Source organism: Oenanthe melanoleuca, linkage group LGE22 (genome assembly GCF_029582105.1).
Source record: "Oenanthe melanoleuca isolate GR-GAL-2019-014 linkage group LGE22, OMel1.0, whole genome shotgun sequence".
NCBI lineage: Eukaryota > Metazoa > Chordata > Aves > Passeriformes > Muscicapidae > Oenanthe > Oenanthe melanoleuca.
Window position 1 is genome coordinate 2,315,853 of NC_079363.1, and position 22,817 is coordinate 2,338,669.

Here is a 22,817-nt window from a genome sequence, read left to right on the forward strand (position 1 = left end):
CGCCGCTGCGCCTTTAAGGCCGCCGGCCGGGAGCGCCCGGGAGCGGATCCGGGCGGGGGGGGGGGAGGGGGGGCGGGCACCGGCCGGGGCGGGCCGGGGCTGCGCGGCCGCGACCGGGACCGGGGCCGCCACCGCCACCGGGGCCCGGCCTGGGCGCGGGATGGGGCGGCGGGGACGCGGCGCGGCCGCCGTGTAGGAGCGGGCGGCGGCGGGGCCGTGGAGGGGCGCGGGGCCCCGCGGGCGGCAGCGCCGGAGGCGGAGGTGAGCGGGGCCGCCCGGGCGCACCGGGAGCGGCGGGAGGGGCGGGGGGGTGGATCGGGGCGGCGGCGGCGGCGTCGAGGATCGGGACCGAGACCGGGACCGGGATCGGGACTGGGACTAGAACTGGGATCAGGGCGGAGGGGCGACACCGGGCCGGGGGCCCGGGCGGCGGGAGCGGTGCGGCCCCGGGGGGCTGCGCGGTGCTCGAGGGGGACCGGTGCGGCGGGAGCTGCCGGTGCGGTGGGAACGTCCGGTGCGGCGGCCGGAGGGCGCTGGTGGGTCCCGGTATACGGGCCGGGCTCGGCGGGGCTCCTGTGCCCGGAGCGGGGAGGGAGGGAGGCAGGCGGCGGCCGCCACCGGGGCCGGCCCTTCCCGGTGGCCGTTTTCCACCGCCGCTCGCCCGGGGCAGGGACCGGCTGCCACGTCCCGGCTGGTTCCCGGTGCCCCGGGGCGGCCGTGCCCGGTACAGCCCGTTGGCCGCCGTTCAAGACAAACAGGGCCGGGACGCTCGGGTCGGTCCCAGCTTTGTCGCAGGTCGCTGCACCGGGAAGGGCGGGCTCGGGGCGGCCTCGGCAGGGCCACGCACTGAGCACCAGGACACTGGGCACCGGGACAACGGGAACCCAACACCGGGAACCCAGCGCTGTGCACCAGGATTCTGGCACCGGGCACCCAGCACCAGGACACTGGGGCACTGCGAACCCAGCACGGGCCGTTCCCACAGGGGCCATGGGGGTAGTGGGAGAGCTGGGACTTTGGCTCTGCGTCCCCCAGGGTGGTGGTGGGGACATCAGGACCCTGCACTCCTTGCACGGCCTTGCACCCCCGTGGACACCAGGGCCCCTCCTTGTGTGTCAGGGTGGGGGTCCGAGCGCTGACCCCTCCTCGGTGCCCACAGCATGTCGTGGTTCAGCGGCATCCTGGTGCCCAAGGTGGACGAGCGGAAGACGGCATGGGGGGAGCGCAACGGCAAGAAGGGACCCCGGCCCCGAGCTGGCCTCTGTGGCCCCCGCTACATGAGCTGCCTGCAGGACCCTGAGATGGAGCGGGGCGCGGGACCCCCGCGGGGGCTGCGCTGCTCTTGGCAGGAGGATCATTACGGCAAGAAGGGGCCTGCGGGCGACCTGGGACTCAAATCGGTGGACGCGAGTTTGGAGGACGGCGAGGCCAAGGCGCCGAAGGGAGCGGGGGGACATGGGGGGCGGCCGTCGGCCGGCGAGTGCTGGCGGCGGCTGCTCCAGGTTTTCCGCTCCAAACGCTTCCAGTCGGCCAAACTGGAGCGGCTTTACCAGCGCTACTTCTTCCAGATGAACCAGAGCAGCCTGACGGTGCTGATGGGAGTGCTGGTGCTGGTTTGTGGGGTGATGCTGCTCTTTCTCTGCCTGCCTGGTACCCCCCATGTGCCGGCGGCCGCCGCGCTGGCCGGTGCCACAGCCCTGTTCCTGCTCCTCATGGTGCTGTGCAGTCGCAGCGCCTTCCCCCAGGACTACATGTGGGTGGTGAGCTATGTGGTGCTGGGGCTGCTGGCCGGGGTACAGGCGCTGGGGACGGTGGCCGTGGCTCCCCGAAGCGCGGCCGAGGGCGTTTGGTGGAGCGTCTTTTTCATCTACATCACCTACACGCTGCTGCCCGTGCGGATGCGGGCGGCCGTGCTGGCCGGGGTCCTGCTCTCCGCCCTGCACCTCGCCATTGCCTGGCACCGCAACGCTGCCGACCCCTTCCTCTGGAAGCAGGTAGGGACACACCTGGGATGGCCTGAGCCGGGGGTTCCCGCTCAGCTGCAGGTGGGACCTCTCATCCCTGAATCCTGCTCTGAAAATTCGGGATTTTTTTGCACTTGGTGTTTCTGCTGGCGGAAAGTTCTAGATGCAGGAGGGGCCTCTTGGCTACCCGGAGATAGGCCTGGAGGGGAGGTCCCATGCTGGGGTCTCGTGGTGGGAGTGGGGGGTCTTTACAGTGCCAGAGCCCCGGGGGGACAGGGGGCCCCTCATCCCGGCACAGACCCACCATTGTGGGCTGCACCAGGAGGAAGGGGCACCCACAAAGCCCCCGTTGTAGGGCTGGCGGAAACCCCCGAGGAGGGACGCAAGTCAAGGGCACCAGGGCAGGGGAGTGGCTGTCACCCAAGGGGGCTGGGACAGTGCCAGTGTCCCCTGTGCTGCCCCTCTGAGGTGGTGGGTGCTCCCAGCGGGGTGCTGCTTGCACAGGGGCTGCACAGGGCTCCCATCCCTAGGGCTGCGTGTTCCCAGCCCCAGCAGCTCCCCCTCCTTAAGCAGAGCCGTTTGTCACCCGTCACCCTCGCCCTGCCTGGCCAGGGCCTGGGCCACGTGCCGTCCCCTCGGGGCACAGGGCGAGGAGCACAATGACATCTGAGGCCAGCGGGGTCACGGGAGGGGCCACCCCCCTGGGTAGGGCTCACCCCTTCAGGGTAGGAGCAGTGGGGCTCTGGGGGATGCGATGGGGCCAGGGAGGGGATGGGAGGCCTCTCCTCCCAGTGTCCCAGTGTGCTGGAGTGCTATAAATAGCCCTGGCCCTGGTCCCAGGGGATGGGAATGGGGGGAAACCGCAGCTCCCTCCGCAGTCATCTCCGCTTTCTGACTTCCTCTGCTTCCCGAGGGCGTCCCCATGACCCCATGCTCCAGGCCCCCATGTAACCCCTGGCCTCAGGCTCCTGTATCCTCATATCCCCCCTGCTCTGCTTTTCTACATCCCCACATCCCCCCTGTCCTGGGTTTCCAGGTCCTCCACATTCACCCTATGCATGTCCCCTGTGTCCCCAAGTCCCCTCTGCCACCCTACCTTGTGTTTCCAGTCCCCTGTGATCCCCCTACCCTGTGTCCCCAGGTCCCTGCATCCCCTGTTCCCTGGTTTCCCACAGCCCCAAGTCCCCCATGTCCCTGCAGCCCCCTTGCCTTTTTTCCCATGTCCTTTGGTGCCCACTGTCCCCCCAGCCCTGTCCCTTGCATCTCCATGTCCCTGCATCCTCCCTGCCCTGTGTCCCAGAACCCCCATGTCCCTCTGCCTTGAGCCCCCATGTTCCCATACCCACATCCCTCTCTTTGCAGCCCCCTCTTCTCCCTTTTTAGCACCATACCACAGCCAAGGTTCTGTGGTGCAGAGGAGGGTGGCAGAGCTGGCTGGGGGTGCCCAGCTGGTCACACTGAGCCCACCTCCCCTCCAGCTCAGCGCCAATGCCCTGATCTTCCTCTGCACCAACGTGGTGGGGGTCTGCACCCACTACCCTGCCGAGGTGTCGCAGCGCCAGGCCTTCCAGGAGACCCGTGGCTACATCCAGGCACGCCTGCACCTGCAGCGGGAGAACCGTCAGCAGGTGGGTCAGGGGATCCCGGGGGTCCCCGTGCTGGGCTGGGGGTCCATCAGCACCCCAGCCCTGCTGACAGGACTGCTCTGGCTGCAGGAGCGGCTTCTGCTCTCAGTGCTGCCACAGCACGTGGCCATGGAGATGAAGGAGGACATCAACACCAAGAAGGAGGACATGATGTTCCACAAGATCTACATCCAGAAGCATGACAACGTCAGGTACTGTGGGGACAGGGGTGCAGGCGAGGTCTGGGGGAGGCATCACCAGGGGAAGGTGTCTGGGGCAGTGTGGGCCATCCCCAGCCTGTGCTCTTCCTCCTGGCAGCATCCTCTTCGCAGACATCGAGGGCTTCACCAGCCTGGCCTCGCAGTGCACGGCCCAGGAGCTGGTGATGACACTCAACGAGCTCTTCGCCCGCTTTGACAAGCTGGCTGCGGTGAGTGGAGGGGCTGGGGGATTTTGGGGGGTGGGTCCTGGAGCTCTCCTCACCTGTTTGTGCTCCCCAGGAGAACCACTGCCTGCGCATCAAGATCCTGGGGGACTGCTACTACTGCGTGTCGGGGCTGCCGGAGGCGCGTGGGGACCACGCTCACTGCTGCGTGGAGATGGGCGTTGACATGATTGAGGCCATCTCGTGAGTGCCACCACAGCTTGGGGGACTGCAGCTGAGCCCACCCCCTGGGCTGGCACATCTCCTGTGCCACCACAATCTGGAGGCTGCATCCAATCCTGGTGCTGGTGTGTCCCCAGTGCCATCACAGTGTGGGGGGCCATGCCCATCTCCTGGGCTGGCATGTCCCAAGTGCTGCCACAACACTGAGGAGCTGTGTCTGGTACTGGTGTGTCCCTAGTGCCACTGCAGCTCAGGGAGGCTGCAATTTACCTAGTTTTGGCAAGTCCCAGCTGCTGATGCAGCCTGGGGGATGGTTCCCATTCATGGGGCTGGAACATCCCCAGTACTCACCAGTCGGGGTCACAGGGGTGCCATGGGGGGTGCCATGGTGCCTCAGGTGCCTGTGAATCCAGTGGTGCTTTGGGGTGCCTTGGATTGCTGTGAGGTGTCTGGAGATGCCATGGTTCCAATGGGGGGCTGTGGTGCTTGCTGCAACGCCAAAGGTTGCTTGGGGATGCCTCAAGGCACCTGGGGGTGACTCAGTGCTGGTCCCATCTGCAGGCTGGTGCGTGAGGTGACGGGGGTGAACGTGAACATGCGTGTGGGCATCCACAGCGGCCGTGTTCACTGCGGCGTCCTGGGGCTGCGCAAGTGGCAGTTCGATGTCTGGTCCAACGATGTCACCCTTGCCAACCACATGGAAGCGGGTGGCAAAGCTGGGTGAGCTGGGATGGGGGAGCTGGGCTGGGGTCTGGGGTGGGGGCATTGGGCAGGGACGGCTCAACACCTTCATCCCCCCATCCCCAGCCGCATCCACATCACCTGGGCAACGCTGCAGTACCTGAACGGGGACTATGAGGTGGAGCCGGGCCACGGGGGCGAGCGCAACGCCTACCTCAAGGAGCACAACATCGAGACCTTCCTCATCGTGGGCTGCAGCCAGAAGCGCGTGAGTTGGGGCTCATCCGGGGGGCAGCAGGGGCGCGGGAGAGCTGGGCTCACCCCCTCATGGCCGTGTGCCCCTGCAGAAGGAGGAGAAAGCCATCCTGGCCAAGCTGCAGCGCACTCGTGCCAACTCCACCGAGGGGCTGGTGCCGCGCTGGGTGCCCGAGCGCTCCTTCTCCCGCACCAAGGACTCCAAGGCCTTCCGGCAGATGGTGAGCAGCCTGGGGAGGGCATCGGGCACGGGGGGCCCTCACCACGCTGCTATCAGCTTCTCCCTGCCCTTCCGTGGCTGGCTGTGGCTTCCCCAGCCCTGCCTGCAGCCCTTGTGGCTTCCTCCTCCTGCTGCCCGCAGGCCTCAGGGAGTTCCTGCGTGGCCCCTGGTGCTCAGCAGATCTTGGAGGTCCTCCTTGTTCTCACCAGTCCTGGGCACCCCCAGGGGTCTCCCATCCTCACTGGTGTTAGACATCACTCCCTCCTCCCTTTGCACATGTCAGAGATCCTCTTGTCCTTGCCAAGAATCCTTGGGGACCCCCCCCCTGCTCCATTTACCCCTGGAACTCTGTCCCCCATCCTGGGTGACCCTGGGGGATGTCCCATGTCCTTGTCATTCATGAGGGTCTGCCCAATCTGTCTCTGACACCTCCGTCTCCCTTGTCTCCCAGGGCATCGATGACTCCAGCAAGGACAAGTAAGTGTTCCCATGCTAGGCTGCTGGGGGGGTCGTGACCAGCCCCTCCCTGGGGCAGAGCTGGGAGCCTGGGAGGGTGCTGACCCCCCATTCCCCAGCCGTGGTGCCCAGGAGGCCCTGAACCCCGAGGACGAGGTGGATGAGTTCCTGAGCCGGGCCATCGATGCCCGCAGCATCGACCAGCTCCGCAAGGACCACGTCAAGAAGTTCCTGCTCACCTTCCAGACCCCTGAGCTGGAGAAGAAGGTTGGGGAGCCCTCTGTTCCCTTTGTTCTGGACCCACCATTCCATCTGTCTCTTGAAGTCCCCTCTGCCCTGGCCTCCTCAGCATCTTTGTCCTCCCATCTCTCCTCCATCCCTTGGGGTTTTCTCTGAGCTGGTTTCATGGTCCCTCCACCTTCTCAACCTCGTCCCCTCCATTCCATCCCCTGGGGGCCCCTCCCTGCATCCCATTTCCTGCATCCCTGGAGCCCCCTCATCCTCCTGAATCCCATGCACCAGGGTGCTCCTGTCCCCCTTTTCCCCACCCTCTGGGGTCCCCCTCCTCCATCCCATTCCTTGCATCCCTTGGGGTTCCCTGTTCCCCCCATCCCACCCTTTGGGGTTGCCCCTGTCCCCCTGCAACCCATCGTCTGGGATGTTTCCAGTTCCCTTTCATCTGCATTCCTTGGGGTTCTCCCATTTCCCTCCATCCTGTCCCCCAGGTTCCCCTAACTCCCCTCCACCCCATTCACTGGTGTCCCCTCACTCCCGCCTCCATTTTTCCTCTGGGGTTCCTGGGGTCCCCCCTCTATCCATCCAACCTCTCTCTGTCTCCTCAGTACTCCAAGAAGGTTGATGATCGTTTCGGTGGCTACGTGGCCTGTACCCTCCTTGTCTTCTGCTTCATCTGCTGCCTCCAGATCCTGGTGTTCCCCCAGTAAGTGCCACAGTCCCCCCAACCACCAGCTCTGATCCCCCAACCCCCCCCACTCACCTCCCACCTCTCCCCAGCTCCTCGCTGATGCTCGGAGTCTACGTCAGCATCTTCATCCTCCTTGCTGCCATCCTCTTCATCTGTGCCATCTACTCCTGTGTCACTGTGAGTACCTGAGAGCTGGGAGGGTTTCTGGGGGGTTTGCCCATGCCTGACAGGCTCCTTGGTGCCCCCCCAGCTCTTCCCCAGCGTCCTGCAGCAGCTCTCCCGCAGCATCGTCCAGTCCCGCGCCCGCAGCACCGCCATCGCCATCTTCACCATCCTCCTCGTCTTCATCGCTGCCTTCGTCAACATGGTAGGGTCGTGGGGGATTGGGGGGGTTTTGGGGGGCTGTGGGGAGCAGCTGGGCACTGGCTCACCCCTCTGGCACCCCCAGTTCTCCTGCAGCCGTGTAGCTCTGCGGGACTGTGCTGCCCGTGAGCTCAACGCCACCCCCGGCTCAGTGGGGCCCTGCCAGCTCCGCGCCCTCAACTTCTCCCTGGGCGCCCCCCTGGGCTCCTGCCACGGTGACGGGCTGGCCTGTGACTTCCCCGAGGTGAGCACTGGGCGTGGGGTCAGGCTCCCACAGGGGTCCTCCCTGGGAGCTGGCACAGTGTCCCCAAACATGCTGGCACAGTGTTTCTGAGGGCACAGCGTGCTGGAATGAGGGCCCTGCAGACACTGTGTCCCTAAGGATGCTGGCACAGGCTCCCAGAGGGGTCAGTGTCCCCCACAGTGCTGGCACTGAGTCCCCATGGGTGCAGGGTGGCAGCACAGGGTCCCCCCACACACAGGGTGCTGGCGCAGGTCGCTCGGGTCCAAGGTCCTCAGTGGGTGCTGGCACTGAGCCCTTGAGGTTCTTGGGTGCTGGCACAGTGTCCCCAGGGGTGCAAGGTCCTTGTGGGTGTGGGGAGGTGCTGCAGGAGTTCCAGGGGTGCTGCAGGGTTCCCAAGGGTGCCATCTAGTGTTCCCGAGGTGCTGCAGGGGTTCCTGGAATGCTGTCTGGGGTTCCTGCGGTGCTGCAGGTGTTCCTGGGGTCCCAGCTGGTGTTTCCAAGGTGGCAGAGGGTTCCCCAAGGTGCCATTCAGAGTTTCTGGGGTACCATCCATGGTTCCTGGGTGCCATCCGGGGTTCTTGGGGTGCTTCAGGAGTCCTGTGGTGCTGGCTGGTGTTCCCAGGGCTCCTGGGATGCCATGTGGGGGTCTTAGTGTGCTGCAGAGGTTACTGGGGTGCCATCAGGGATTTCCAGGAGTGTCCACCAGCATTCCAGGTGTGCCATCCAGGGTTCCCAGGGTGCCATCCAGCATTCTGGGCTGGATGGTTTAGGTTTAGGATTCCCAAGGTGCTACAGGGGTTCCCAGGATGCCAGTCCTGCTTCCTGGGGTGCCATCTGGGGTTCTCAGAGTGCTGCAAAGATCTCAAGGGTGCCATCCAGTGTTCCTGGGGTGCTGCTGCATCCCATAATGTCCCCCCCAGTACTTCAGCTACAGTGTAGTGCTGAGCCTGCTCGCCTGCTCCGTCTTCCTGCACATCAGTAGTATTGGGAAGCTGCTGCTCATGGTGGCCATCGAGGCCATGTTCCTGCTGCTGGTGGAAGGGCCTCACGCCGCCCTCTTCGACAACGCCGACCTGCTGGTCCTGGCCAACGCCCTGTGAGTGCCCCCAGTACCCCAGGGTCCCCACCTTGGACCCATGTCCCCATCCCACTGACCCCTGCTCTGCTGTCCCCACAGGCCCTCCTCCTTCAACGTGACCCAGGGAGAGTGGTGAGTGGGAGACTGGAGCCAGTGGGGAACTGGGGCATAGGGGGGTGAGGGTGGGCAGAAGCAAGAGGGTCTCTTGGGTGCTGCAGTGTTGGGGGGTGAGCACAGCCTGGTGTGGGTTCAGCTTTGGGGTCTGGGTGCACATTTGGGGTTCCCCTGGGTGAGTGAATGGAACTTTGGAGTCTGAGTGCAGATTTGGTGTCACTGGGGTGGGTGGATGGATCTTTGGGGTCTAGGTGCATGTTTGGGGTCTGGGTGCAGTTTGGGGTCCCTCTGTGGGCAGGGCTGGTCCCTCAGCCTGTCTCAGGGGTCCTGGGGGTCCTGCAGCCCGGCGGAGGGGAAGGTGGCCCTGCGCTACGTGACCCCCGTGGTCCTGGCCGTGTTCGCGCTCGCCCTGTACCTGCACGCGCAGCAGGTCGAGTCCACTGCCCGCCTCGACTTCCTCTGGAAGCTCCAGGTACAACCAAGGTGTGGGGGGCTGGGAACCACCCTTTTCCTGCATCCTGAGACTGGGACCGACCTGCTCCCTGCACTCCAGAATTGAGGTGGTTGTGGGACTGGGACTGACTCTGCTTCCTGGGATTGGGGTGACCATGGGACAGGAACTGACTTTCCCCTGCTCCCTGGGATTAGGAGAACTGTGGGGCTGGAACAAACCCCTCCTTGCACCCTGAGACCAGGACTGACCCTTCCCTGCACTCCAGAACTGGGGCAGTCATGGAACAGGGACCAATCCAGGGCCAGGACCAACCCCCTCCCCACAATCTGACATGAGGGTGGCTGCAGGGCTGGGACTGACCTTTTCCCTGCACCCCAGCACTGAGGTGACCGTGGGGCTGGGACCTCTCCCCTCCCCACACCCTGATGCTGGCATGGCTGTGGGGCCCTGTGGCAGCTCCCACCTGACTCTGTGCCCACAGGCAACGGGTGAGAAGGAGGAGATGGAGGAGCTCCAGGCCTACAACCGGCGGCTGCTGCACAACATCCTGCCCAAAGACGTGGCCGCACATTTTCTGGCTCGGGAGCGGCGCAACGACGAGCTCTACTACCAGTCCTGCGAGTGTGTGGCCGTCATGTTCGCCTCCATCAGCAACTTCTCCGAGTTCTACGTGGAGCTGGAGGCCAACAACGAGGGCGTGGAGTGCCTGAGGCTGCTCAACGAGATCATCGCTGACTTTGATGAGGTGCTGGGATGAAGGGGTGCATGAAGGTGAAGTGCACGGGGATGGGGTTTATGGGATGCTGGAGAGGCTGTGGAGCAGCATGGATGAGGTTGTGGTCCAGGGTGTGTGGTCACAGGGTGCTGGAAAGTGGGGGTGAAGTACAGGATGTACTCCATCCTTGGAGAAGCCACAGAGCAGCTTTCATAGAGGCACAGGAATGGGTGCAGGGCATGCTGGAGAGGCTGGAGCAGCATGGATAGGGTGCAGAGGATGCAGTGCAGGAAGATGGGGGCTGGAGAGGCTGTGAACACCAGGTTTGGGGACAGGGTCCAGGAGATGGTGTGCATGGGGTGCTGGAGAGGCTGTGCAGCAGCATTGGCGGAGCCACAGGATGGGGTGCAGGATTTGGGGTGCCCATCACCCTGCTGAAGTGCTGTGGGGGTGACCCCACCCCGTCCCCCCAGATCATCAGCGAGCAGAAGTACAGGCAGCTGGAGAAGATCAAGACCATTGGCAGCACCTACATGGCAGCCTCAGGGCTCAACGCGGCCACCTACGACCGCGAGGGCCGCAGCCACATCGCGGCGCTGGCCGACTACGCCATGCACCTCATGGAGCAGATGAAGTACATCAATGAGCACTCCTTCAACAACTTCCAGATGAAGATTGGTGAGCCCTTGCACACCCCTTGCACACCCCTCTGCACCTCCAGCCATCCCATGCTGCTCTTCACAGCTTTGTGCCTGAAGGCTCTTGCAGCTCTTTTTTCTCTCTCACTCTCCCCTTTCCAATCACCTCTTCTTTTTGCCTTTCACACTATATTTTGTTCTCTTACACCCCTTTTTCCTTTTGCACCCCCTCTTCCCCCCTCCTGCTCTTTTTCCCCTTTGGCACCCTCTTTTTTCCCACTCACCCCTTCCTTATCCCCTCTCCCCTCTCACCCCATCTTTTTCCCCCTTCATACCCCTCTTTTCCCCATCACTCCCTCCTTTTCCAATCTCACCCCTCACTCCTTCTTCTCCCCCCTCACTCCTCTTTTCCCCTTTCCCCTTCCCTGTCCCCATTTCCCCCAGTGTGGGGGTCATCCCTGACTTTTACCCGTGTCCCCCCAGGCCTGAACATGGGCCCAGTGGTCGCAGGGGTCATTGGGGCTCGCAAACCCCAATATGACATTTGGGGCAACACCGTCAACGTCTCGAGCCGCATGGACAGCACCGGGGTCCCCGACCGCATCCAGGTCAGTCAGGGGTGGGAGGGGCACAGAACACCCACCCAGAGACCCCCAAGGACCCCCCTCACCCTCATGTCCCCCCTCCAGGTGACAACAGACCTGTACCAGGTGCTGGCGGCCAAGGGCTACGTGTTGGAGTGCCGGGGGCTGGTCAAGGTCAAGGGCAAGGGGGAGATGACCACCTACTTCCTCAATGCGGGCCCTGGGGGCAGTTAGGGGGTTCTCCATGGTGTCCCCCCACACCGGGGAGTCCCCCAGCCTGTGCCGAGCTCAGGCGAAAAAAAAAAAAAAGGAAAAATCCCCAAATCCACGTATTTAAAAAAAAAAAAAAAAAAGGGAGAAATGGACACAAGGGAGGTGGTTGGGGGGTGTGGGGAGGTAACCCTGTGTCCCCCCTCCGCAGGTGTTTTTAGGGGGTGTTTCCCAGCCCTGCACCGGGGTGTTTTTTTAGGGGGGGGGGGTCATGGTAGCCCCCATCCCTTTGCTGAAACCCCCCATGTGCCAAAGAGGGGAGATGGGGCCCTCCCAGGAAAGGGACTGCAGGGGGTTTTGGGGGGCGGGGGGTGCCCAGCCCCCTCCATGTGCCAAATTGAAGTGCCGCCTGCGGGGGATGGGGAGGCGCAGGCCCAGCATCTCCGCAGCCCCCGCACCCCCCGGGGGTCCCAGCTCCCTCCGGGGGGCTGTGGCGGGGAGGAGGGGGGCAGACCCTCCCCCTTTTAAATGCAAAAAAAACCTAATGAAGTGACTTTTTTTTTTTTTTTTCTTTTTCTTTTTTTTTTTTTGAAGCAGTTTTGGGGCGGGGGGGGCTCAGCCCGGGGGGAGTGTGGGGGGCACTGGCCCCCTCACCCCAGCGCAGACCTGAGGTACTTTGTCCTTCGTGTGTACAGATAAATTATATATAAAACACTTTGGATACGAGCTGTGGCCTGGCCTGTGGGGCGGAGGGCGGCCGGGGGGCATAGCGGGATCCCGGTTGGGAGCGGCCCTGGGGTCCCAGGTGGGGCAAAACACCGGGCTCCCAGTGAGGAGGGGTCCCGGAGGTGGACACACAGCGTGTGAGGGGGTCCTGGTGAGGAGGGGTCTCGGTAAGAGAAAGGGGGTGAGGAGTCGGTTGCGGGGTACGGGCAACGTCTTGAGGTGCGGGGGCTTGCAGGACCCCGGTAAAACCGGATCGTGGAGGGGTGGGGAGATCCCGCTGCCCCGGGGTGAGGGGGGAAACATACCGGAGTTACACACTGAGGTGAGGAGGGGGTCTCGGGGTGGAGGGACACACCGGTATCCAGATGCCTGTTAGTGCGTAGAAGTGCCGGTAAGGGGGAGCCGAAAAGCCGGTGGTGGGGCCACAGGGACCGCCCCAACGTGCGGGGTTGTTGCGGGACCCCCTGAATTCCGCGCCCCTCACGGCGTGAGGGGAAGCGCGGGCGGCGCCTCACCGCGCAGGGCGTGGCCTTTCAATGAGGGGGCGTGGCCTCGCACAGTTCCCGCCCCCTTAACGGTCCCTCCCTGCTGTGGAACGCTCGCGCCTCCAACGGCTCCCCCCGCGCCCGCCCACCCGACGCTTGACGTCAGCGCGCCGCCGCGCTGCGTGCGCACGTCGCGTCCCCCGCGCGGGCGCAGAGCCGCCATGGAGGCCTCGGCGGGCGGCGGCGGCGCCGGGCCCGGGCGCCGCTGGTACTTCAGCCGCGAGCAGCTGGAGCGGAGCCCATCCCGCCGCGCCGGCCTGGACCCCGACAAGGAGCTCTCGTACCGACAGCAGGCGGCCAACCTGCTGCAGGACATGGGGCAGCGCCTCAACGTGTATCCGGCCGCGCTAGGCCGCGCTAGGCCGCGGGTGGGAGTGGGGCGGAGCGGGCGGAGCGGGGAGGGGGGAGAGCGGGGAGCGGGTGAGGGGAGAGCCGGGAGCCGGTACGAGGAGTGCGGGGAGCGATTCGGGGAGAGCCGAGTCTTGTGGGGATGGAGGAGAGCCCGGCCCCGGCACGGGGAGATCAGGGCTGGGGTGTCGGGAAGGCCTCAGCCGGCTCTCGGAGCGGCCAAAGCCGAGGCCGTTTTTGGTTCGGGAAATCCCATTTCGGGCTCGGGGAAAGCGATGCCGGCGTGTTGGAAAGGCTTGAGAAGGCCTGGGAGCGAGGAGAGCTGTGCCGGCGTGCTTGGGAGGGAGCGCCGTGCCCGTTTAGGCTCGAGGAGATTCCGGGAGGGGGGGAAGGCAGTGCTGGGGTGCAGGGAAGGGAAAACACGGCCAGACCGGGAGCAGGGAGAGCCGAGCCCGTTTGGAGATGGCAGAAATCCCGTTTTTCGCGAGCAGGGAAAGCCGTGCTGGTGTGTGGGGAAGGCCCGACCTAGGAGTGAGGAGAGCCGAGCGCATTTTGGGATTGAGGAAATCCGGTTAGAGGTGTGGAAAAAGCTGTGCTGGGGTGTTGTGAAGGCTTGGTAAGGCTCGGCCCACGAGTGCTCGGGAAAGCCAAGCCTGTTTTAGGACTAAAGAAATTACAAAAAGGATTTTGCAAGCTTGGAGAGCTGTGCCAGGTTGTCTGAAAGGACCGTCCAGGGAGCAGGAAGAGCTGGGCCTGTTTGGGATGGAGGTGACCCCATTTGGGGAGCAGGGAGAGCTCTCCTGGGGTGTCAGGAAGGCTTGGCTTGGGAATGGGGAGCGCTGAGCCTGTTCTGGGATCGAGGAGAGCCTGTTTCAGGAGCGGGGAGAGCTGTGCTGGGATGCAGGAATGAGGAGAGCCTGTCCCATCCTGGTGCTGTTGGTGTGTGAGGTCTGTTCCAGTGGCTCCCCTAGGCCTGCCTGGGGGTCTCTCTGCTTTTCCTTAACCCCGTTCCCAGCTCCCAGCTCACCATCAACACAGCCATTGTGTACATGCATCGCTTCTACATGGTGCAGTCCTTCACCCAGTTCCACAGGAATGTAAGTGCTGGGCTCTGGGGGGGTGGGGAGTGCTGGGAACCCCCCAAATCCACTCCTGGTGCTGCATGGGCAGGGGATCCAGCTTGGGAGGAAGTTTGGGAAGGGAGAGGGACCCTTTTCTCTCTCCTGGTGGTGGCCAGACTTGAACAGCCTTTATTCCCTGAAGGAATATTGAGAACCCACCTGATCTATTTGCTTTAATCTTGATTTTAGTGGCTTTTTAAGTAAACAGAGCATTTTTCTCCACAGTCGGTGGTGCCAGCAGCGCTTTTCCTGGCAGCCAAGGTGGAGGAGCAGCCCCGGAAGCTGGAGCATGTCATCAAGGTGGCACATGCCTGTCTGCACCCCCAGGAGCCTCTGCTGGACACCAAGAGTGAGGTAAGTGTGGGGATGGAGCCTTGGGATGTGCTGTGAGCTCTGGAGCCCCAAGGAGCGGGAATGGCCTCTGGAATTGTGCGGCTTCAGCAGCTCTTTGACCCTCCCGAGGTGCTCAGGGGCAGCTTCTCAATCCAAACTCTCCTGCTGCAGAGAGTTGGGCTTCTCTGCTCTGTGCAAAGCCTTTTCTCCTCTGCTGCACACCTGGATCCAGGTGTGCTCTGTGCCAGTGTTCCTGGAGTGCTGCTGAGGAGGGTGTGGAGCAGAGGAGAAGTTTGTCCTGACACCTCTGAGTGGGTTAAAAACATTGCAGATCCCTCATCTCTCCAGACAGCCCCTTGTACCTGGAGCTGAGCAGTGAGTACTGCTGGAAGGGACAGCTTTTTCCACGGAAACTCAAAGAAAATTAAAAAAAAAAAAAGGCAGGAAAAGCAACTGATTCCTGCATTGCTCGTGTGGGGGGACCAGCACCCAGGGCCCCCCCAAACACTCTGATCCCTCTTTCTTGGAATCTCCAGATGGTTTGGGTTGGAAGGACCTTAAATCCCATCCCATTCCACTCACCTGCTGTGGGCAGGGACATTTTGCAGTATCCCTGCTTGCTCTGAGCTCCATCCAGCCTGGCCTTGAACACTTCAGGGAATCTGTGCCAGTCCCCCCGTGCAGGGAGGTTCCCAGTTTTGCTCCGGACAGAAGGGTGTTAGGAATGTGCAGGCTTGATCCAAGTGCCTCTCCATGAGTAACCTGCCTGTCCTCTCAACCCCAGGCTTACCTGCAACAAGCCCAAGACCTGGTCATTCTAGAGAGCATAATCCTACAGACCCTGGGTAAGTTCCTCGGAGCGGCCGGACTGCCACACGAATCCCAGAGCCAGGAGAATTCCACAGGCTGGAGAGCCTCACCCCTTCCACAGAGTCCACACAACAAACCCTGTTTTTCAGTCCAACTCCTGTTTTAACATCAATTTTTCAGGTGTAACTTGTGCCAGGCTCAATGCTGATTTAAGTGTGGTTTGTCTCTTGGGGTTTTTTTTGTTTTGTTTTGTTTTTTTTTCCCTAAAAAAAACCAAAGCAGGATTTGTGCTACTTGGACACCAGCCCTTGTCCTGGGTTGTGCTTTCTGGCTCAGCTGTAGAATCATGGAATTCATGGTTTGGATTTGAGGGGACCTTAAAGACCATCCAATTCCAGGCTATAATGCTCCAATTCTGTTGCAGGAAGCAGTTTGTACTGAGAGATGTCTTAAAAAATTGGTTAAAAGTGAATATTTTGGTCAAATAATTACATGGGGGGAAAATACCCATAACTCAACAAAGCAGGATCAGTTGCTGGGTATTTTTGGAAGTAGGAGTCTCCACATAGGGCTGTGGCTGGTGGAGCTGGTGCCCTGTTTCTTTATCAAATGTCTTGTTAAAAGTTGTGTTCACTAACAAATATTCTGTTTCAGAGGCAGTTTGTAGGTAGATTTACCTTTCAAAAAAGCAGGATTTGTTATTCCTGACTGGATTCAGAGCAGACACCCTGTGTCCCTCCTTCAGTAGGGGCAGAGGTGTCGTGGCTACAAGGCTGTGGCTAAACCAAGCCCAGTTTGCAACCTCTCAGTTCTCCAGAGGCCTTTTTAAACACCCCAGTTCTCCCAGACCATTCTACAGATCTGCTGTGCACATGGACCAATTGGAATTCTTTTTTCCCCTTTCAAACATAATTCCCAAACTGAGGAGGAAGTGGGAGCAAGGATTAAACTCAGTTGTCCTCAATGCTTTAGACCCATTCAAAGGGAAAACAATCTGCTTCCTCTCAGCTTTTTGGGTGAGAGAAATCCCTTGGAGCAGATGCCATTGTCTTTGCCTTCCTCCCAGCTGCTTCAAGAGGCTTTGTCATGCTATTTTTAAAATCCTTAATAGTTGTTTTGTTTCCAGTGAGGCCTTTCAGAAGCTGGGAGGTCTGGCAGCACCAGAGAGACCTTCTGGGTTTGTAGCTGGAGAACTTGAGGCTTCTGGATACAGGAAAAAAGGGCTCCTCTATTCCTGCCTGGCTCCAGGCAGGGCTGTAGGAGGGAAGGGGTGCAGGAAATGTGGATCCAGGGCTGTGCTGCTGGTTCTGATGGTTCTTTGTCTGTGTCCTTCCAGGGTTTGAGATCACTATTGACCATCCTCACACCCATGTGGTGAAGTGCACTCAGCTTGTCCGAGGTGAGAGGCAATTGGGAGGAAAATGTGGGGGAGTGTCCAGCTGGGATTGCTCCAGAGCTTCCCAGAACCCTGGGATGGATTGGGTTGGGTTGGGGGGGCAAGGACAACTTCCACTTGCCCAGGTTGTTCCAGCCTGGCCTTGGTTATTTCTAGGGATGGGGCAGCCATGGCTTCTCTGGACAGTCAGGGAGGAATTTCTTCCCAATATCCCATCTAAATCTCACCTTTTCAAGTGACAAACCATTCCCCTTTCCTCCCATCCAGAGTCCCACTTCAGCTCTCTTGGAACCTGAAAGGTCACAGTGGGGTCACCCCAGAGACTTTTCCAGCCTGAACAATCCAAATTCTCCTATTTCCTCCCAGAGGAGTTGATCCATCCCTCTGATTCTCAAAATAGAGGCTTTAAATGGTTCTGGCTCTTCTGAACCACACAAAGCTCTCAGTGAACAGCAGTTCCCAAAATCCTTGTGGCTGTGGCCTGCTGGACAATCTGTGGGTGGCCCATGGTTCTTGCATTAAAATATGATAACATGAAAATGTGCAAATAACATCCTGATTTTTCCTTTTTTTTTTTTTTCTTGCAGCCAGCAAGGACTTAGCACAAACTTCCTATTTCATGGCTACAAACAGGTTATTATTTTATAATTTTATAATTTTATCATTGATTGATGGTTTATCTGCTGCCTGTGGCCCCAGGGGCATCACTCAACTTGGGAGCAGCTGGAAATACCAAAGGAAGAGCCTTAAGAAAGGGTTCCAGCCATTTTTCCAGCCAGCTGCTGGGCAAAATGAGCTGGAAAACAAGGCAAATGGGATACTCAGGAGCTTCACTGCTTCTTTGATAGCAATTTAGTTGTGAAAGTTTAAAAAAAAACAACAACCCAAAAAGATGGAGGAGAAAATTAATATATAATTTTTTCCTTGCTTATTCCTGGGTGTTGGAGAGTTTTCACTCAACAAAATGCTGTGGAAATTGTCTGTGAATATGGTTTGTACCCCAAAAAAGGCTGATTTGGGGCATAAATGAAAATAAATCAACCCCAAGTTTTTTTTATGGGTTGTTTTGCCTCTAAGTTTTACCTGAAAATTAAAATCAGTCCTGAGTTCTTCATTTGGGTTGTTTTATCCCTAAATTTTCCCTGGGAAGGAAAAATCAGCCCTGGATTCTTTCTCTAAATTTTCACTACCAGCCTGATGCCAGCACTTTTGTTGGGATTATTTCTAAGTTTAATTTCCTGGATTATCAGCTTCAGACAAATCGTGGAGTTAATGTTTTGGGACAGACAAAATTGTGGGCATGAAAAACACTGAGTTTTTGGGAAATTATGGAGGGAAAAGTGGTTTAGCTGCCAACAGAGGTGAAGCTGCAGGGCTGGAGATGCCTCCAGGCTCTGTCTGGGAATGCCTGGGCACGTGGTTTCCCTTTCCACCTGGGAGGTGTTCCCTGCTCACCTTCACTGTTTGTTGAAGGTGTTTCGGGCTCCAAAGGGCGCCCTGTGGATTTCCGGCCTCAGGAATGTGGTGTTGGTGCTGTTTGGGTAAACACAGCCCTGCAACCTGTTTTAGCCCTGCAGCAAGAATTTCAAAGCCATGGGATTAGGAGTTAAAGCTGTAATTGAGGGAAATCCAGGCAGAAAGTGTGAAGAAGAGTCTTGGTTTTGCCTGAGAGAGCTGGTTCTGGGATGAGCTGGATTTATCCTTGTGTTCCCTTTGGTTTTGTTCTGGCATTGTTACAGGGTAGAGTTGAGGCTCTTTGTTATCCTTGAGTTTGCTCTGCCAAGGCTTTGAATTTTCTGGGTTTGACTTCCTGGATAAACCCAGTATCCGTGAAACTTGAGGATTTTTTGCTGTAGATGCCAAACTTCAGCCTCTCCACTTTTCACTGATGGGAAAATATTGAACAGGATGGTGAGGAGATGGTGCCATGTGGGGACTTGGTTTCAGAATTCCCAAAGGTTTCATTCAGGAGTGGGCAAATCCCCCACTCAAGACTTGCTTCTGTGTTTCCTTAAGCTCTGGTGTTCCTGCAGGATCCTCGTAGCCCCTCAGTTCTCCTGGTGCTGCCCACACTTCCCACCACTCATGGCCACGTGGAAAAACAATTTATTAATGAAAATATTTGATAGATCACCTGGCTCAGGTTCTCCTGAGTCATTCCAGCATAAAGTGTATTCCTAAAAATCCTTTGGGAAAGTTTTCCTAGACCTTCCAGACCCTTCCTAAAGCTGAAAATGGCAGGATTGCTCCTTGAATGCCATCTAGGAGTTTTGCTTAGAAGCTTCTCCCCAGGGCAGAGGTGGGGCTGGCAGGTGACCCCAGAACTGACTTTCATCATTGAAAATCCCAGATTTCCTGTAGCAAACCAAGAATGAACAGAGATGGAGGAAAATCCCAACTTTGCTGTAGCAAAATAGGGATGAGCAAAAAACTGTACAAATTTTTTTTCAAGAGCAGAGGTGGGGCTGGTCCCCAGTGACTTTCCCCCCTTGGAGGGGAATCCTGAATTTCCTGCATCAACACAGGCATAAACAGGGAAATTGGTGGAGGACATCCCAAATTTCCTGTTGTAAAACAAGGATGAGTTTTTCCTCAGAGCAGAGGCGGACAGGTGACCTCAGCACTTCTTTTCCTCCTTTGGAGAACATCCCAAATTTCCTGTAGCAAAACAGGGATGAGTTTTTCTTCAGAGCACAGGCAAGGCTGGCAGATCCCCAGCTGGAAGCTCCCAAATGAACCTCTCTTAACAAAAACTGGTGGAATAAAACCCAAATTCCCTGTAGCCAAGCAGGCCCCAACAAGCGAAGCGGTCGCGACGCCCCGCTGTGCTGGAGCGGGATGGAGCTGCTGTGCCCAGGGTTCCTTCTGGGGAGGTCCAGAGGGCCACATCCCCCCATTTCCCGCGTGGATCTGCAGCTCAGGCGTGGGAGTTGATGGCTTTTTGTTTTCTCTCCCGGTGACGTCAGCCTGCACCTGACCACCTTCAGCCTGCAGTACACCCCGCCCGTTGTGGCCTGCGTCTGTATCCACCTGGCCTGTAAGTGGTCCAACTGGGAGATCCCAGTCTCCACGGACGGGAAGCACTGGTGGGAATACGTTGATGGCACTGTAACTCTGGAGCTCTTAGATGGTAAGTTTGGGAGTGAGGTTTTTTTTTACCCTGCAAAAGGCTCTTGGATTATTTTGGCATCGCTGGTCCTGGGTCTGATGTTCCAACACCGCTTCATGGGCTCCAGGAGTTCAGGGCTTGCTGAGGTTTTCCAGGGCAGCAGCAGCTTCTCTAGCACCACAGAGAAATGAGTTTGAATGGGTCAGTGATTCCAGTTGTCAGAATTCCCTTCCTGGTGCAGCTCCATCCCACAGTAACTCCATCTGGCAGATGAGGGGGTTGTCTTGATGAACTGGGGCTGCTCTGACCCTCCCGCTTGGGTTTGTGTCTCTGCAGAACTGACTCATGAATTCCTGCAAATCCTTGAGAAAACTCCCAGCCGACTGAAGCGGATCCGGAACTGGCGGGTAAGAACCTCGGACATGGGCTGTGATTCCGTGGGGTATCACTGTGCAGCACAGCAAGGGAGGGAGTTGTGTGTGGAATTGGGACACTGTGGTGCTTGTGGTGCTCGAGTTCATCTGTTGTGAATTAACTTGTACAGAACTTTGGTTTTCCAGCTGCATTAGCAGCCCTGCTTGCAGGGGTTGGGAATTTTCCCACAAGGAGGGATGGGAGCAAAGTGGATCTGTCTCTAAAGAAGACCTTGTACTATCCTGGTGAGCTGCTTGGATTAAACCAGCTCCAGCGACACCCCAAGTAAACACCCGTTGATTTGTTTATTTCCAGGCCTCTCAAGCAGCCAGGAAATCCAAGCCCGATGACCACGGCGATGACGAGAGCCTGTCAGAGCAGACAATCCTCAACATGATCTCCAGGAACAACAGCTCGGACATGAACATCGCAGGGCTCATGAGCATGTCGACATCCTCCACGGCCGGGGCGGGGCCGGCGCTGCCCGCCTCGGCCGATTCCCCCGGGGAGCCGAGCGCTGCCGATGCATCCCAGGCCGACCACTGGCATCCCCCGGCCAAGCTGGACATCCACAGGACTAGTGAGAGCGCCTCGGCTGCTGCCGAGCACCCACAGCAGGATGGTGCTGCCTACCCCAAGCAGAGCACCAAGAACGCACCCTCAGCCAAGGTGTCCCTCAAGGAATACCGGGCCAAGCACGCCGAGGAACTGGCGGCACAGAAGCGGCAGCTGGAAAACATGGAGGCAAACGTGCGCTCCCAGTATGCCTACGCCGCACAGAACCTCCTGGTGCAGCAGCAGCGGGAGAGGGAAGGGCAGCAGGACAGCAACCCCTCCCCAATCGTCCTGAAAATCCCCATGGCGGGGCCGGAGAACCCCGAGCGCCCGCCCGGCGCCGACAAGGGTGACAAAGCTCTCAAGATGAGGATGCCGGCGGTGGGGGGAGGCGGGGAGAGGCCGATCCCCTCCAAGCAGGAGGAGATCAAGATGAGGATTAAGGTGCCAGGTCCCGGAGACAGACACAGCTCCGCAGATGAGAGCGGAGGGAAGAGCCGGGAGTACAAAGAGAAGCACAAGGGCCACTCATCCAACCACCACCATCACCACCACAACCACCACTCGCACAAACACTTGCACGCCCAGCTCGGCGCCGGCCCCAGCACCGCGGCCAAGCGCCCGGGGGACTCCAAACACGGCGCCCAGCCTGGTGCCACCGCTGCCCCCCACAAGGGCTACGGGCCCCTCGCCCCCACCCGTAAAAGACCCCTGCCTGAGGAGCCCCCGGCCATGCCCCACGAGCACCAGCCCAAGGTGGGCAAAGTCTCCAAAGGCCCCGGAGTGCCGTTCCCGTACGCCCACCTTCCCGGGGCTGCCCATCTCCCCGGGCACAGCTCGGATTTATCCCAGCCCAGCAAAGCTCGGGGCGCCCACAAATCGGACAAGGGGCCTTCAGGGGCCAACGGGCACAACGTCAGCCAGGCCAGTGACTATCAGGACACGGTGAACATGCTGCACTCGCTGCTGAGCGCGCAGGGCATGCAGCCCACCCAGCCCCCCGCCTTCGAATTCCACTCGTACGAGCTCCTGAACCCCCGGGCTTCCAGCGGCTCCAGAGCTGCCACCAACACGGACAAGCCCCGACCGCCCCCCCTGCCCTCGGAACCGCCCCCCCCGCTGCCTCCCCTCCCCAAATAACCCCCTTTTTACTACTGAGTCTGGAGCCCAAGCCCAAACCTGCAGGGCTTTTCTAAGGGCTTTTTGATCTCCACTGCCTCACGAAGAACTTATTTTATTATAATATAACTTTTATTATTGATATTTAGTTGTTAAAGCTGTGAAAGGATAAGGAACCCTTTCTCTATTCCTCCCTTTCCCCCATAGGCTCCCAGTTAGTGTTGGGCTTTGACCCCCCTCTGGGGAACATGGGGGATATTTAAAATATGTCACAGAAAATTTAAGATGTTTTACAAATAATTTAAGCATTAACTTATATCTTAGTGGTTTGGTTCCTTTTAATTCTGAGGCTTGGGGGGCCTTGGGGGCGTTCCATTTGAGGCATTGGTGTTGAGTTCTTGGGAGATGGAGGGACATTGGAGGCTGAGGGAATCCAGGTGATGGGAGCTGTTCTCCCTCCCATGGGTTCTGTTTCCTTGCCCCTGCACCTGTTCTGGTTTGGGATCCAGTCTCCATCCCTTGCTCCCTTCCTGCCGATCCCAGGATTTCCCCTGGAAACCCTTGGGGCACAGTGGGGGTTTCAGTGGGGCACATTCCCGGTGGGATGTGCGATGAGAAAGTGCCAGGCTGGTCCTGTAGGCACCATGCCCAGGGCAGCGCTTCAGGGAATCACATTGGCATATGGCTGTTCCCAGCTGAGCTGGAAGCAGCTTCTCCTGGAACCTCAGCCTACGGCCAAGGGATCTGCCAGGGTTTGGGTTGAATATTTGGGAAAGCCCTATTTCCTTTCTTTTTAGACTTCATTTTTCTGACCTTCAATAAATGGATGGTCTCTGGATGATTTTGGGAAATTCTTGTTCCATGTTGAGCTTGATTTTAGGAGAAATTGCTACTGCCAAACCCCCTCAAAGGATTTGGGGATCGATTTGATCCTGTTTTGGGACCAATTCTTAGATTTCAGGCTTTGGCCAAGGCCCATCCCTTGGTTCCCTTCCCTTTTTCAGAGTCCCTCTTGGAGGAGGCTCCTCCCGGGATGTTGAGGCTGTGGCCGGCTGGGGAAACTGGGAGGGGACCGAGTGATACCAGGGTGGCCCTGGTGGTGCTCTGGGACCAAGCAGGTCCTACCACGAGTGTCTCCTGACCTGGAGCCAAACCCCGGGGTCTGTCCTGAGACCTCCCCCTCCAGCCCTGGCCCGGGAATCCCCCCC

The 22,817-nt window shown here is 59.3% G+C and overlaps 2 protein-coding genes across 3 annotated transcripts; both read left to right on the plus strand.

The window, feature by feature from the left end:
• The first annotated feature begins 101 nt into the window (after nt 1-101).
• ADCY6 (adenylate cyclase 6) lies at nt 102-11,686 on the plus strand. Of its 2 annotated transcripts, none has more exons than XM_056515055.1 (22): nt 102-261; nt 1,160-1,994; nt 3,443-3,592; nt 3,680-3,801; nt 3,908-4,019; nt 4,090-4,217; nt 4,758-4,916; nt 5,004-5,145; nt 5,225-5,353; nt 5,804-5,829; nt 5,928-6,075; nt 6,651-6,748; nt 6,823-6,910; nt 6,984-7,100; nt 7,182-7,340; nt 8,261-8,436; nt 8,518-8,550; nt 8,875-9,004; nt 9,468-9,731; nt 10,175-10,379; nt 10,823-10,947; nt 11,029-11,686. In XM_056515055.1, exons 2-22 carry the CDS (start codon nt 1,161-1,163, stop codon nt 11,155-11,157), a joined length of 3,474 nt encoding a protein of 1,157 aa, XP_056371030.1. In that variant the 5' UTR covers nt 102-261; nt 1,160; the 3' UTR covers nt 11,158-11,686. The 2 variants fall into 2 exon arrangements, with proteins under 2 accessions (XP_056371030.1, XP_056371031.1); XM_056515056.1 differs by having other exon boundaries at nt 102-255.
• Nucleotides 11,687-12,476: 790 nt separating this feature from the next.
• On the plus strand, nt 12,477-21,927 carry CCNT1 (cyclin T1). The gene is made up of 9 exons (XM_056515057.1): nt 12,477-12,738; nt 13,768-13,849; nt 14,099-14,227; nt 14,991-15,051; nt 16,353-16,415; nt 17,000-17,045; nt 19,379-19,542; nt 19,858-19,928; nt 20,251-21,927. Exons 1-9 carry the CDS (start codon nt 12,566-12,568, stop codon nt 21,628-21,630), a joined length of 2,169 nt encoding a protein of 722 aa, XP_056371032.1. The 5' UTR covers nt 12,477-12,565; the 3' UTR covers nt 21,631-21,927.
• The last annotated feature ends 890 nt before the right edge of the window (nt 21,928-22,817 follow it).